The 14,834-nt window shown below is 36.2% G+C and overlaps 1 protein-coding gene across 3 annotated transcripts in view; it reads left to right on the top strand.

Annotated features, from left to right (window-relative positions):
* The window catches only part of NAV3 (neuron navigator 3), an 858,619-nt gene that overhangs the window by 791,347 nt on the left and 52,438 nt on the right, over positions 1-14,834 (top strand). For all 3 annotated transcript variants that reach the window (XM_082739652.1, XM_082739653.1, XM_082739651.1), the window contains 2 exons: positions 625-702; positions 9,357-9,440. In XM_082739652.1, the coding sequence (XP_082595778.1) occupies positions 625-702; positions 9,357-9,440 (162 nt within the window). The remainder of the gene's footprint in view (positions 1-624; positions 703-9,356; positions 9,441-14,834) is intronic.

Genomic DNA, 14,834 nt, shown 5'->3' with positions numbered 1-14,834 from the left:
GAGTGTTAGTCATTGAAACGCTACCTAATAAAATTATTTTCAAATATGGACTCAATATATCTGGAAATAAGCCAACTTTCAGTGACTCCAGGATAGTCTACAGCTTCTGGAAGTTGCCAAACTACAGAAAATTAAAATAAGCATGCATCAAAAAAACCGAATTTTTTTTTGCTAAAACTCCATGCTAAACACTATGCTAGAATATTCAGTACTTTTTGCTAAATGAGGACCTAGAAGAAATGTGTCCGTGTATATTTAGTTTTTAAAAAGAAAATATTTTACTGCCTGAGCTTTATTATCACTAATTCCCAGAGCTAGAAAAATCAACAGAGAAAGTCAGCTGATTCTAGAGCCAGGCAAGTGGAACCATGGAGCAAGCAAGCATCCTTTAAGCATTTGAGTCCTAACCGTGAACATAGTCACTTACCTCTCCTGACACGTGGAATTCAACTGTTACTATATATTTAGCTAGTGTTCACATTTCTTTGGTTTTTCAGGAATTAGTACTGATACACTAATTAAGAGGTTGCATGAGCGAAATACAGTATTTACTTTCTTGGATTGAATTCTTAGTTTTAAGGAAAAATCTAGCTTATTGAGCTGATCTTTTTAAATTACACTCAGCAAATCCACAAACTGCGGCGAGAACTGGTTGCCTCACAAGAAAAAGTTGCTACCCTCACATCTCAACTTTCAGCAAATGTAAGTCACTTTTGATTCTTTTTTTGATATATTAAAGCAGATTTGTATGTAGTAAATGGGATAATTTTGCAAACTTTAAATGTCCCAAAACAGTCTTCAGTCACTCATATAAAGGTAAACTTTCCTGCACATTGAGTAATGAAATGTAAACCCTAATTGACATGGTTAATTTTTATTTCTTCTAAAGTTGGAAATATTAGTAACAGTTTCAAGAGCTATCTCTTTTCTTATGTCTTATTTTTATTACTCTCCTTAGATTTTTTTTTTTTTTTTTCAAGCCACCATACGGTTAGGGGTTGATAGCTATTAACTTTGGAAGATAAAAAATTCTATGTGCCCTGACTTCTTCAGTGCAATTTAGTTAAGCATCCAATTAAATCCCACCCCCCCCCAAAAAAAAATTAGGTTCAAATTTGGGTATCCGAGCAATACTGTAAATGAGAGATAGTTCTCTTAAAAATTTTGGCAGCCTTCTCACAACAGTTTGACCCATTGAGAATGGCAAAAAAAAAAAAAAAAAATGCCAACAAAGACCATCAATAATATTAACATTTATTGGATATCTTTCAGTGTGCTAGGGAGTCCTGAGAACAGATGCAGAATAGTACAGGGGACCGTGTGGCATTGTGCCTGGTCCTAAGCAGCATAGAGTCAGGAGCAGCAGTGAGGACTAAGGAAGCTCCCGCTGTTTTGCCATATGTCCTGCCACATCCCTTCAACATTAATCTGCTCAGTTGGTTGGTGTAGCTTTGGGACCCTCATCTGCCTCACCAATCCCTACTCTCCATTGAGGTTTTTCTACATCCTGGACAAAGCAGGACATAGCAAGAGAGAGCAGGTGCAGTCCCACAGGGTAGGACTTGATTAAGAGGGACTTTAAGGATAAAAAGTATGGTAAAATATAACTTCCACAGCATGTAAGGAAGTAATTTCCCTCACCGTAGATTCATTTTCGTAGTGTGTTTGAAGGGGTTTTATCTTCTCAACTTTGGGAGAATCAGATTCGTTTGGGATTGTGTGTATTTATTTTTATAGATGTTGTCGGGGATTGTTGAAACTCAGAGTTTTAGAGAATTTGGGGGCAATACTGGAAGAGAACGGAATTATTTAGGCTATAGTTTACATCTAAGAATAAGTCTTAAATAGTTCAGAAGCAGCTATAAATTTTATACTATAGGCTGGATGAATAATAGTTTAAAATACTCTGTCTGGGTTCCTGAATCTTTACCAAGAGGACATATGATACTGTAAATGTCAAATATAAGTGTCAAAAACACACTGGGTTGGGTTTATCTTTTATGAGGAAGGCTCAGTGACAGGCCCTATTCCTTGGATAACCAAGATATTTGCAGATGTCTTTAATGATTCATCAGGATTTTACTTTATTGTGTAAATGTCTCTCGCCTGAATTTATATACACAGGTATTAGCATAATAAACATCCTCTCTACATTATGGAATTGGGGCTTTTATAGTATTTTTAAACTGTTGCCATTTAAAAAGCATTACATGCATATGGTATTAAAAAGGAAAACTGAAACTAAAAGAAGTATATAATAAAAAATATATATTTGTTTTTCCCTCAGATACCCTTCCTAAATATAGTTGTTGGGTTGGGGTGGGGGTAATAGTTGACACATGATGTGACATTGGTGTCAGGTGTGCAGCTTAGTGATATGACAAGTTTGTACATTATGCTACTTCACTGCAAGAACTGGTCACCATCTTTTCCATTACATCACTATTACAGTATCATTAACTGTATCGCTTATGCTCTGTTTTCTGTTCCCATGATTTACTCATTCCATGAACTGAGGCCTGTGTCTCCCTCTCCCCTTCACCTGTTTGTCCACCTGCTTCCCCTCTGCCCCCATCAGTTCATTCTCTATATTGTTAGTTCTGGTTCTACTTTTTGCTTGTTCGTTTTTGGTTTTTTTTTTTTTTTTTTCAGATTTCATTTAAAAGTGGAACCATACGCCATTTGCTTTTCTCTTTTCTCTCATTTGTGTTTCACTTAGCGTAATAACTCAAGTCCATTTATGTTGTCTCAAAAGGCACAATCTCATCCTTTTTTATGGCCGTGTAATGTTCGATTGTTAGTTTCTTGTATTTCCTTTCAACATTGATCTGTTTTTATAGCCATGAATACAGATATGTAGTACACAGTTGCAAAGGCTTACACCTATGTGCGCACGTACACACACACACACACACGCACGCACACACACACAGGAGCAACCAAATTTTAACATAAGGGAGCAGTCCTGAAATTTGACTCTGTGCCATTGTTTGGAAAAGGAGCAAAAATATTTTAAAGGTGTCAGTCATTGGCTACCTACCACTTGTGCTCCAGTCATACAGACCACACTGATTTTCACTGATGTGTTTTCATGACCTTACCTCAGATACTCTTTGCAGAGCATTGGTAGGACTACCAGAGGGTGAAAATTGTTTTTTGGGGTTTTTTGTTTTGTTTGGTGAAAAATCTTATACCTTTTATCCATAAAGCAATTACTCATAGAGTACATAAACAGGTATCCCACACATCTATGGTATTATAACATCATGGAGAAAGGGGACTATTAGGAAAAAAGCATCTACAATGTCTCCTCAAGGAAACATAATGGAAAGAGAATGAATACAGAATTAGAGGAAGTAGTGTCAAATAGACAATTTTGTTTAAAAAGTGCTGGTCTTAGAGAAAATGCCCAAATGTCTCCAGCTTCCCCTCGCCACATCTAGTAGTGCTTTTTGCACATGGATGGGAACCTAAATTATATCCTATTTTGCATGCCTTTTTTTTTCTCTTCATAATACATTTTATAAATATTCTGAAATCACCTAAGAACCACAGAAAAAAACTATATATAGCAATTTTATTTTTTAAAAAATCACAAACAACCAAAATATCCCTTCATATGTCATTGGATAAAACAAACCATGATAAATTTCTATCATGGTTTTCTATTCAGTGGTCTTGTATGTCTATGTCAATTTGTATTTTTACACATATAATCTTTATACATTTAGAAATTCAAATTACTCACAAGTTACCTATTCACTGTAAATCATTATGAACTTACTTTCTTTACCATTTGGTTTACAATGTCACTTTAGATCTCAGAGCATATAAATCATCATAGAATTTTTTTGTTAATATTTTATTTTTTCTAAAAAATAGTTCTAAAAAATACTGCATTTAAATTTCATTCAGAGAATATGTTTAGATATTCATAGTAACAAATTCAGATATTTGCTAATATCTGTTGATGTGTGTAATATATGCTTATATTATACATATATTATACATATACATATTATATATACATATATTATACATATACATATTATACACATACAGAAATTAATCATAATACAGACTGAATGAAATTATCTGTACAGAACTTTTTAATATAAGCCAAAAATTATTTTTAACCTTGTAATCCTATTGGAAGTAAAGATAAACCTTGTATTTTTTTTAGTTTATTTAGACTAAAATAGTAAAACCTTTAGACAAAAGCTTTATTTACACTAAAAGAGTAAAAGAGTAAACCTTTTAGTTTCTGGTTGAATAAGATCACTACAATGAGCATTATTGTATAGAAGTGAAGTAGCAAAGGAGCCATGATTTTTTAAAGATTTTATTTATTATTTGAGAGAGAGAGTGAGCAAACACAAGCAAGGGAAGTAGCAAGCAGAGGGAGAAGTAGTTTACCCGCTGAGTGGGGAGCCCTACGCCAGGCTTCATCCCGGGACCTTGGGATCATGACCTGAGTCAAAGGCATACGCCTAACTGACTGAGCCACCCAGGTGCCCTGAGATAAGATTTTAATTAATTGTTATTTTTTGAAATTTAATGATTATTTAAGTATCTAGATATTCATTTTTTACTCAATATTTAATCACTTTATCAGGACTAAAATGATTTTTCTTAATTTGGGGTTTTATTTAATTGATCTCTTAGTTGATCTGTGTTTGGTCCAGGCAATAATCTTTTTATAAAGAGTCCACACAATGACCCATGTTTTAATTTTTACGTTTGAAACTTACCTGCTTCTCTACTAAAATGCTTCTTCCCCACTTTGTTAAAAGGAGCAGCAGCAGGTGCGCCTGGGTAGGGCAGTCAGTTAAACATCTGACTCTTAGTTTTGGCTCAGGTCATGATCTCAGGGTCGTGAGATCAAGCCCTATGTTGGGCTCTGTGCTCAGGGTGGATTCTGCTTGAGACTCTCTTTTCCTCTCCCCCTGCTTTTTTTTTTCTCTCTCTCTCTCCCTCTCTAATAAATAAATAGACCTTTAAAAAAAAAAAAAGGAACAGTGGTAAATTAGAAAGGTGTCCAACCAACTCACTCCTCATTTGACTGGTAAAGTAAAGCTTCATTCAGTAGAATGTGCACTGAGTCTTCCCATCCACTTTTGAAGTTCTCTCATTAGAGCTTCAGAAAGCCCCTGGAGGACTCTCTATAAAGCCCTTTCTACTAGGATGTTTTTAGAAAGGAGAGAGCGTATGTTGGCAGACTGCTGTCCAACCTTCCCTGAATCAGTACCCCACCTATGAACAGGAAGAAAAGAGGAGCACCCCAGCAAGCATCTGTGAACATATGGTCATATCATGCAGGGGCCAGGGGCCCTCTGGCCTCTCACCTGCCCCTCCCTACAGCCAAGTCTGATGGGGAGCATTAGTTTATGTTCTAATATATTTTGTTTATGAACCTCAGCTCTTACATATTTAGAAATGGGTACTAAGACATTATTATTTCAATTTTTCAAAGATACCACTGAATGAATATGTCACAAAACAAAGGGTACTTTTTTTTTCCCCCTTTCAGCACATATGTCTTTTAGCCAAAAATCTCTCGGGTATTATTTTGTTTAGGATTGTGTCCTATTTTTTGCTCTATTTAATATTTTTATGTATTCTGGCAGTTACTCTTGCTTTTCTGCATCTCCTTTTACAGAAAACAATTTTGTACGTATTAACAATGACAAACACTGAAGGAACGATTTTATGATGTGTAAAAGAAATGCAAAACCTTATTTATAATAATTTCAGAATCATTTTCAGTACATCTATTGATTTTCAAATGTAAAGTCACATTTATATACATCTCCATATAAATCTATGTATATCTTTTTTGGTTGATGGACTGTCACTAAATTCTGGGTGAGTGAGTACAATGCAGGCACTTTTCGTAATTTTCCATCTTACCTCTTAGCAGCACAATAATTCTCTTTATGTAAAGATTCAGATTATATTATAGGATTCTAAAACTAAAGACAGTATGTACCAGAAATACCTTCCCTTAACTAATATGCATCTGTGTCTATTTTATTCCCTTGACAAACTTTACCTAATACAAGTCAGGGATTGTATCATATTGATATAATTTTGCTCTGGCTTGAAAATTATGCAGCTGGTAATGAAAAAGTCAGCAGCAAGTAAACCATGATCAATAGCCCCCATAAAAATCCACAATTTAAAAAAAAAGTCATCGTTTTATTAAGTTTTTCAGGTAAGATCTATTGCCCTATAGTCAATTGGTTTTATTTTCCATTTTCCTTCCACTGAGTTGACAAAGATCATCACTGGTAAGAATGGTTTCTGTTATTGGTCTCTTGGACTCCCTTTCCATTAATCCAACTGGTGAGAAATTTAACCTGTATTACCTTCAAAGTAACAAAGTTAATCTGACAACCTAAGCCAAGGCCTTAGGTTTAAATTTAAATTTAAACCTTTAAATTTAAAGCAGTATTGCACTAACATACTCACAACATATTTTTCATGGAGAATAATGTGACTTAAAATGTTCTTTGGTAACTACTTATACATTTTCGTATGAGTAATTAATGAACAGCAATGTTCCAAAAATTAAAAACTGACATTGTCATAGTGAATGTTTTGTATTAACTAATAGCTACAAAATACAAGCAGTATATTTATTCAGCATATTCACATTCCCATTTTCTTTGTCATATTTTAACTCCTGTTTAACTGAGAAAATATGCATAGAAGGTAAAAGTAAAATTTCCTTCTGAGTTTATACATTCAAGTTTACATATCTGATAATAAAGTTGCACAGTTGTTTGGGAGAATTAAAATTACAATATTGAGTAGAATCTTGCATTTCTTTTAGTACATATTAACAACGATTTCCAGCCAGAATTTTCTCTATTCTAAAAGAAAGTGAGAGATTTTATTTTAGGAGTTAGTAACCCATTGTATAGTCACAGCAGGATTATTGTTAATAACCTAAATGGAAATCAGCACAAATGGTCAATCATGGACAAATATATTATAAATCACATAAAGCAATGCATTCCAGCAAAAATCTAACCCCTGTGACATACCACATGTTTGAATCTCAGAAACACAATGTTAAGAAAAGGAAAACAGTCACAAAAAAATTGTGGCATATGATTCCACTCTGATAGTTTTAAAAATAGACAAGCTAAAACATGGTGTTTAGAGATGCAAGCTTAGTTGTGTAACTATAAAGAGAAGGAAGAAAATAATTATCATAAGTGTTACAATAATAGTGGTTATCTTTGGGGCAGGGAGAGGGGAAGACAGGGGAAAGGTAAGGGAGAACTTCTACAATCTTCTTGACGTGGCTGGTGAGTATATGAATGTTCACTTGAGAAACCAGTGAGCTGTGCGTTTTCATTTTGTTCACTTTTAATATGGTTAATATGGTTTAATATGGTTTTGTTCACTTAAATTTTTTTTACAATAAAAAAGTTTTTGTATGAGAGAAAATGGAACATAACCTTATGCTAATCTCTGATATAGTAAGTCTGATGTAAGGATATTCCTTGTTGTTGGAAACATTTTCAACTATGAGATACTGTTTTTTTTTTTTTTTTAAAGAGTGTTATTTATCCTAATAAATCTGCTAACTAGCCTTGGAGTATAATTCTCAAGGTTATATGCATGTGTGTGTGTGTGTATGAGATTGAGAGAGAGAGAGAGAGCCAGCCAGTTGGTGGGACAGGGGGTGGGGAGATGGAGACAAGAGAGAGTGGAAAAAGAATAAAGAGTTGTACTGGTGGACTGAAGATTAATTGAAGTATTCTTCACAAATGATCTTTATATTGCTGTGTCAGGAAAAGAAAGGGAGCACAAGATAAGCTCAGAGCTAGGAACAAAGACGCCTTTATATGTGATACTAATGAAAGAGACTTGTACATTCTAGCTGTTACCAATAATGGAATAAAATTCTTGCTGTTATCAGTAGTGGAATAAACTTCTAGCTGTTACAACTAATGGAATAAATTTCTAGTGCCCTAATTCTTGGGACTTCTGGCATCTGTCTGATAATAGTTACCTCAGCTTTTCAGCTCTACTAGAGTAACAAGGTGATGTATTTTAATAAGTTCTTTTACTCCCTTCTCTTAAAAAATTAATCTTTTGCCAAGGATTGCCAAATTTCCCCACCCTTGACACGTATAGTTTTTTACAGATGTAAGGTGTAAAATGTTCTATCATTGTATCTTTGTGAGGGCATAATAAAATTCAATCAGTCTAAGATAAGACAGGATGGGACTGGGAGAGGGAGACAAACCATAAGAGACTCTCAGTTTCAGGAAACAAACTGAGAATTGCTGGGGGGTGGGAGGGGTAGGAAGAGGGTGGCTGGGTGATGGACATTGGGGAGGGTATGTGCTTTGGTGGATGCTGTGAATTGTGGAAGACTGATGATTCGCAGACATGTACCCCGAAGCAAATAATACATTATATGTTAATTAAAATGTATAAATAAAAAATTTTTAAAAAGGCACCTGTAGGTCTCCTCCAGCAACAGTGAAAGATTGAAGCACCTCTCCATGCTTAATATTCTGTGAGTGAAGCTGTTGGATAACGGCATGCCAACAGACACTGGCCTATTCAAGAGCTGTAATATTGTCAAATACTTCTTAATCATAAGAGTTAGTGTCTTATACCTCAATATGTATAATTCCCTGAGATTTAAAATAAAACCCCAAATCCATGAAAACTTAAATAAAATGTGACTGAATATCATCTCTAGCTGGCCTCCCTGCACTTCCTTAGTTGAAGGGAATAAAGTAGAAATAAAAGCTCTCTTATTGAAAGGAGTTTGGAAAGTGAAGACAACTCTTTCTGATTCCATTCTTTGTACACACAAAAAGAGGAAAGATCGTGTGTTAGCTGTCAGCAGATGTCTGACACTTGAAAAAGGGGATCATGACAATGAAGGAGCTAACAGTATCTCCAAAGGTCATCATGCACGTATAAAAATGAGAAACATTTGTCCATTGACGGTGGCAGTGGCCTCCTCTTGAGCTTTAAGTCTAAAAACTTGGTAACTCTGAACTTTATTCAGTATTTTGGGTGTCAAATCCTCTGTGATATGCAAGTCAGAAGGTGTTGTTATTTGCAAAATACCATCCCTTTTCAGAAGTTGAACTCACATTAAATGTCAAGAGATGGAAGCGCTGAATTTAAACTGAATTTTAGAAATGACATAAACAAAGATTTACATTGAAGGAGAGTCGTCATTGAAAGCTAACCATGATGGTCTTGGTATTTAAAGAGTTAGAATACCTGAAATTAAGCATTTTATAAAATCAAGAGTTGTCATCCATCCACATAAGGTTCTGACATTCAAAACGTGTTCCTTCCATTTTTGTTCCCAGGCTCACCTCGTAGCAGCTTTTGAGAAGAGTTTAGGGAATATGACTGGCCGGCTGCAGAGTCTAACCATGACAGCAGAACAGAAGGTATGTCCAAGAATTGCCACGGGGGGCTTGAAATAAGACAGCAAGATGCAGAGAATGTTTAAACAATGCATGAGGGGCAGCTCCTTAAACATAATGTGGCAGAGGATACATTATACCCTAAACTGGAAAATGACAAGATAATACTTTTTCTTTTCAAATTTTAAGTTTTAAAGACATATGATTCAGTTTAACCCATAGCAGAGCTCACATATCACATGCACACACACACACACGGGCCCACACGCACGAAGTTCTTCCCAGGCATTCTATTATTTTACTCCCGGTTGGACCTATTAAAAGAATACCAATGCTTAGGAAGAGAAACAGTTGTATAGAAGAAGAGTTAGAATATTCTGGGAACAACTTGTTATACAGTTGGCAAGAATTGCACTCCGATAAGAATTTTCACAAACACGTGGTCTGTAAGCCCAGATACAGATGATGGCTATAGGCAAAGATGGCTGTGGAGAAAGTCTGGAGGAGAGGTGAGGACTCTGTAAAGGAAGGGGCTCACGTTACAGCATCTGTGGGACAAGAGGCTGAAACACTGATCCTGAGCTGAAGTTTAGAAATACAGAACGCTAAATGAAAATTTGTGTCCTTTGGAGTAATGTGGGTTAATTGGCATCTGGGATTGCTGTCTTTGAAAAGTAAAGTTAACTCATATCAAAAATCTTAAAATAAACTCAAAGGGTTTTATGGAAGGGGGGGAAGGAACTTAAAAAGAAAGAAACAGGAGAATTTAGTTTATGAGGCAAACATATCAAAAAGGTTCATGTTGCCAGGAAAGAAAATGGACACTTTCCATGGGAGAACCAGTAACTTACCTCTCAGCCATTATTTTGGTGATCCTGACCTGAGACCTTGGTTCAGTGTAAGAGACAGATGAAGTCTCTAAAACTATACGGAAACATTTGTAAAAACTGCATATGGGCATAATATGAGCAGACGTCCATAGTTTTCGTCTAATTCCAAAGAGATCCAAAATCAAGAAGGCTTTGGATATTTTCAGAATCAGTACCTATTTCTGTCCTGAGAAATGGCTTCAGTTTTGTCTTCAGTTCTGTAAAGTATGTCATTAGCTTTAGAGAACTAGTATATGTTACCATTTTGTCAGTTTACCATTTTTTTAAGTTAAAAAAACAAAACAAAACAAAACAAAACACACCTGAATGAACAGACCAATTAAACTCAGGAGAAAACTAAATATTCCTGTACTAGCCTGGTGTAATTAGCAAGCTCTGTTTTATTCGCCCTTATCTTCATTCTCCTATTTCAGAGATTTTCCCCTGCCCATGGAAGAGAATACTGTGCATCCCTGTCAAACCTGTTCTGTAAGGGAAGGTGACAAATGCCTCTGGGCACAGGAATTTTATCTTCATCTTTTTTTGAAGAAGAGAGAAGCCGTCCAGTTTACCACTTCACTATGTAACTTAAGAGCTCAGCAAACAGGATGACGAGGTCATTTAGGGCAGCCAAGTGGGGAAGAATATGAATGCTGGAGCCCAGGGAAGCTTGAGTATGAATCTCGGGGAACCTCTTAAGAGCTGTCGAATCTTCTTTTGCTGACCCTCACGGTCATCATTTCAGAAGTCAGGTTTATAATAACTACCTTGCAGAATCACTCTGAGCAATAAACAAGATACGATCTAAGGCCACATACAATGGGTAGTCCAAAAAAAATATTACCTTTCTTTACATTTCCCTCCTTTTTTCCCTTAAAAAAAAATGTAGGTTAAACCAAATTCATCATTGATCATATGCCAGTGTCTTGCTAAAAATCATGGTTAGTATTCAAGTCTCAGTATCTTCAAGAAATCAAAATTAGCATTTTTTACCATCCCATATTTCCTTCGATTCTTTTGTATTTATAAGTTAAACTTCTCATAGATATTGAAAAACTATGATGCATTTGTTAATTTGTAATGCCTCTGAATAATGCCTGAGTGTTTTTAAATGTATCTGCATAATACACGGAATTTTATAACTGTGTGCACATTAAACATAAAGGAACATTGCCAAAATTATAAAATTTTCTCAGAAGATATCATGGTGTCTGAAATTGCCTTGCCATTTTTTAACTGAAAATAAAGTGATTGCATGTCTCAATCCAAGCTGTACACACACAACAACATTAGTAAGCTGTTTATTTTACTAATCTGAGATTTATAACTTGCATACTTCCAAGGTGGCTTTGGGAATCATAAAATTAATTGCAATATGAAACGGCACAATTCCATAACAGAATCTAGTGCAAACAAGCAGATGAATGTATATAATAAGATGCCTGAGCCTGTGTAATCGGTACCACAAAGCACTGAAAGGAGTTGAATGTCAAGGAGGCTAAGGCACAAAGGGAGATTGCTTGGCCCGTCTGTTCTCATTTTCTGACCAGAAGAGCATAATTTAGATCGAAGTGAAAAACTTTTTGGCACTGAATTCAAGGACAAATTTATTGTAAAGTTTCTTAAATTGGGGTCATGGAATAACAAAAGGCAAAACTGCTGTTCAAATAGACATTTCTCTAAAAGCTGAGGGCATAACATTTAATCATATTTCAGTAAAGTCATTTCTTTAGGGAGCTGAGATAAAAGGGTATATTGCTCTCTGGTGATACAACAATCCTGGGAAAAAGATTAGTGCATATAGAGCAGAGGTTTTGAAACTCTGTTCTTCGAGTTCCAAGGCTCATTTGTCCATTTAATCATTCACCAAAGCTATGTTGAATTTCTACTGTGTATGAGAGACGGGTCTAGCTAGTGAGAATTCAGCAGTGAAATACATATATGTAGGTAACATATACTACATATAATATATGTATGCATTTTATTTATATACACATACACACACATGCTGTTTACATCCTAGTTTATAACTGGTTCTAATATAAAATAGAGTTTATTTTCTAATAGGTGACAGGTTAGGATTATAAATACAGGATTCCAGGTGAGGATCAGCACCACTGAGAATGTTGAGAGTGAGGATGTTGGGAGGCAAGGTGGGATGCTAACACAGGAAGCAACAAAAACCAAGATGGTTACATGTTCTTGGCTACATACTTAAATGTAAATGAAGCTGGGACTCAAATCCAAGTGACCGGACTTCTTCTGGCTTCAAAGTATGATTTTCAACAATCATAGGGCATCAATAGCCTGAAAGCTGTATCAAAATTTTAGCTTGATTTTATAGACCAAGTCCACTTCCTTGAATAGTGTCTTAAAATCTTTCCTTGTTCCCAGGTGCCATATCTGGAATCCTGGTTCTCTTACCAGAGCACTGCTTTTATACATTTATAGCCTGGTGGGAAGGAAAAGACATGTATGAATCGCTCAGGAGGCAGAAAATTTGGGGTGCCATTGGAAATATAATAATATAGTGTCCTGAGTGGGCTCACAGGGGACCACTGCATCTTGACTTTGGTTCCAGAAGCGAAGATGGCACGGTTCGAAGTAGGGATAGGGGTAGAAGACGGCATGGGTGGGAGATGGGAGTAGATGCGGCACAGAGAGGGAGGGCCCTTTGGGCTCTAGGAGGATGAAGAAGAATTCCAGGAAAATGGGGGACTACATGTTGTAGAAGAAGGGGCACAGTGAGCATGAGCAGCAAGGAGGGACATTAAGGGAGACATTAAGGGACTTGGAGAAGGAAAATGTGAAACTAAGGCTAGAAAGATGTCTAGAGAATTTGGTCCTTGAAAATAAGGAGCCATTCCAAGGCTTTTGACTCTAAACTAACATGGTAAAAGTTAGTTAATGAAGATCAGTTCATTAGAATTTCCCGGACAGTTTAATAGCATCCTCAGTAGCGACTGGAAGGCTACATGCTACATAATAGTAAGTTTATAAGTAGGAAAAATTGAGATACTTGTCATGAATGCTTGTTAGCTGGACAGAGAAATTGTCTCTAAGTATTGCCCTATACCTAACCTAAGGTTCGACAGATGGTGACACTTACATAGTCTGATCAAGAATTTTGCCTGGAGGGGTGCCTGGGTGGCTCAGTAGGTTAAGCTTCTGCCTTCGGTTCAGATCATAAGCTCAGGGTTCTGGGGTCAAGTCCCACATTGGGCTCTCTGCTCAGCGGGGAGCCTGCTTTCCCCTCTCTCTCTGCCTGCCTCTCTGCCTTCTTGTGATCTCTGTCAAATAAATAAATAAAATCTTAAGAAAAAAAGAAGAATTTTGCCTGGATTTATGGTCCTTGTCCCTTTACTAGCACTTCTCCATCAAGACTCTTTGAGAGAATTAAGATTTAATGGCCTGAGATATCTATTACATGTGATAAAAATAACTTTTTTCTCTGCATCTGGAGTGGTACGACCTTTGTACCATCCTTGTCAGAACTGAAAAAAAAAAAAAATGCCATTCAAATTTTTGTTCAGCACTTTATTTTGTTATAGAATACCAGATTACAAAGGCTGTAATGCAAGTCATCAAAATGGCAAGAATTTTACAAGTCTGTATTTTTATGAATGAATTTTTTTCAGAACTACTGCTAAATTCCAGCAAACTTACTAAGGTTATACTCACTGATAATTTGAAGACTTTCAAATTATTTCCCTGTAGCAGTTGTGCCAGAGACCATTAGAACATATATTGAGGTGTACTTGGTTAGTCTTTTTAGAATGTCAGAACACAGTGGCACGTGGGTGGCTCAGTTGATTAAATGTCTGACTCTTGATTTCAGCTCAGGTCATGATCTCAGGGTTGTGATACTGAGATCCAGCTCCCTGCTGGGCATGAAGTCTGCTTAAATGCTCTCTCTGCCTCTCTCTCTGTCTCGCTCTCTCTCAAAATAATTAATTAACAGGAATGTCAGAGACAACAGAGGGATATCTTTTTGTAGAAGTGGTAGAGCTCAGATATTGATTTTCATGCCAACTGTGAAGTCTGGGGTTTGCTCACTCTTACCTCTGTGAAGCTGCTTTTTTGGTGACTAGATGAATAGACGCTTAAGCATTAAAAATGAGAAAATGCAAAGCCAATCATCTGAAAATAGATAATGTGAAACTAGCTAAAAATTTCATTGAATTGGGTCTTTACATTAACTCTTCCCATTTCAGGTTAAAATATTTGTCATGTAGAAGTGTTTTTAAAAATGTATCACTAGAAGGGTGCCTGGGTAGCTCAGTGGGTTAAAACCTCTGCCTTCGGCTCAGTCATGATCCTTAGGGTCCTGGGATCGAGCACCTCATTGGACTCTCTGCTCAGCATGCTTCCCCCTCACTCTCTGCATACTGTGATCTCTCTCTGTCAGATAAATAATAAAATCTTTAAAAAATATGTATCACTAGAGTCAGAAAATATGTTCACTAGCCTTTTAGAGCAAAGGATAACTTGAATCCATGTTATTCATGGAATCAAGTTACTTGTGCTACTGGAATTCAGGGAACTTAGA

The sequence above is a fragment of the Mustela nivalis genome, assembly GCF_964662115.1.
Source record: "Mustela nivalis genome assembly, chromosome: 7".
NCBI lineage: Eukaryota > Metazoa > Chordata > Mammalia > Carnivora > Mustelidae > Mustela > Mustela nivalis.
Note: the sequence above shows the minus strand (reverse complement) of the source record. Positions and strands in the feature narration are given on the sequence as shown.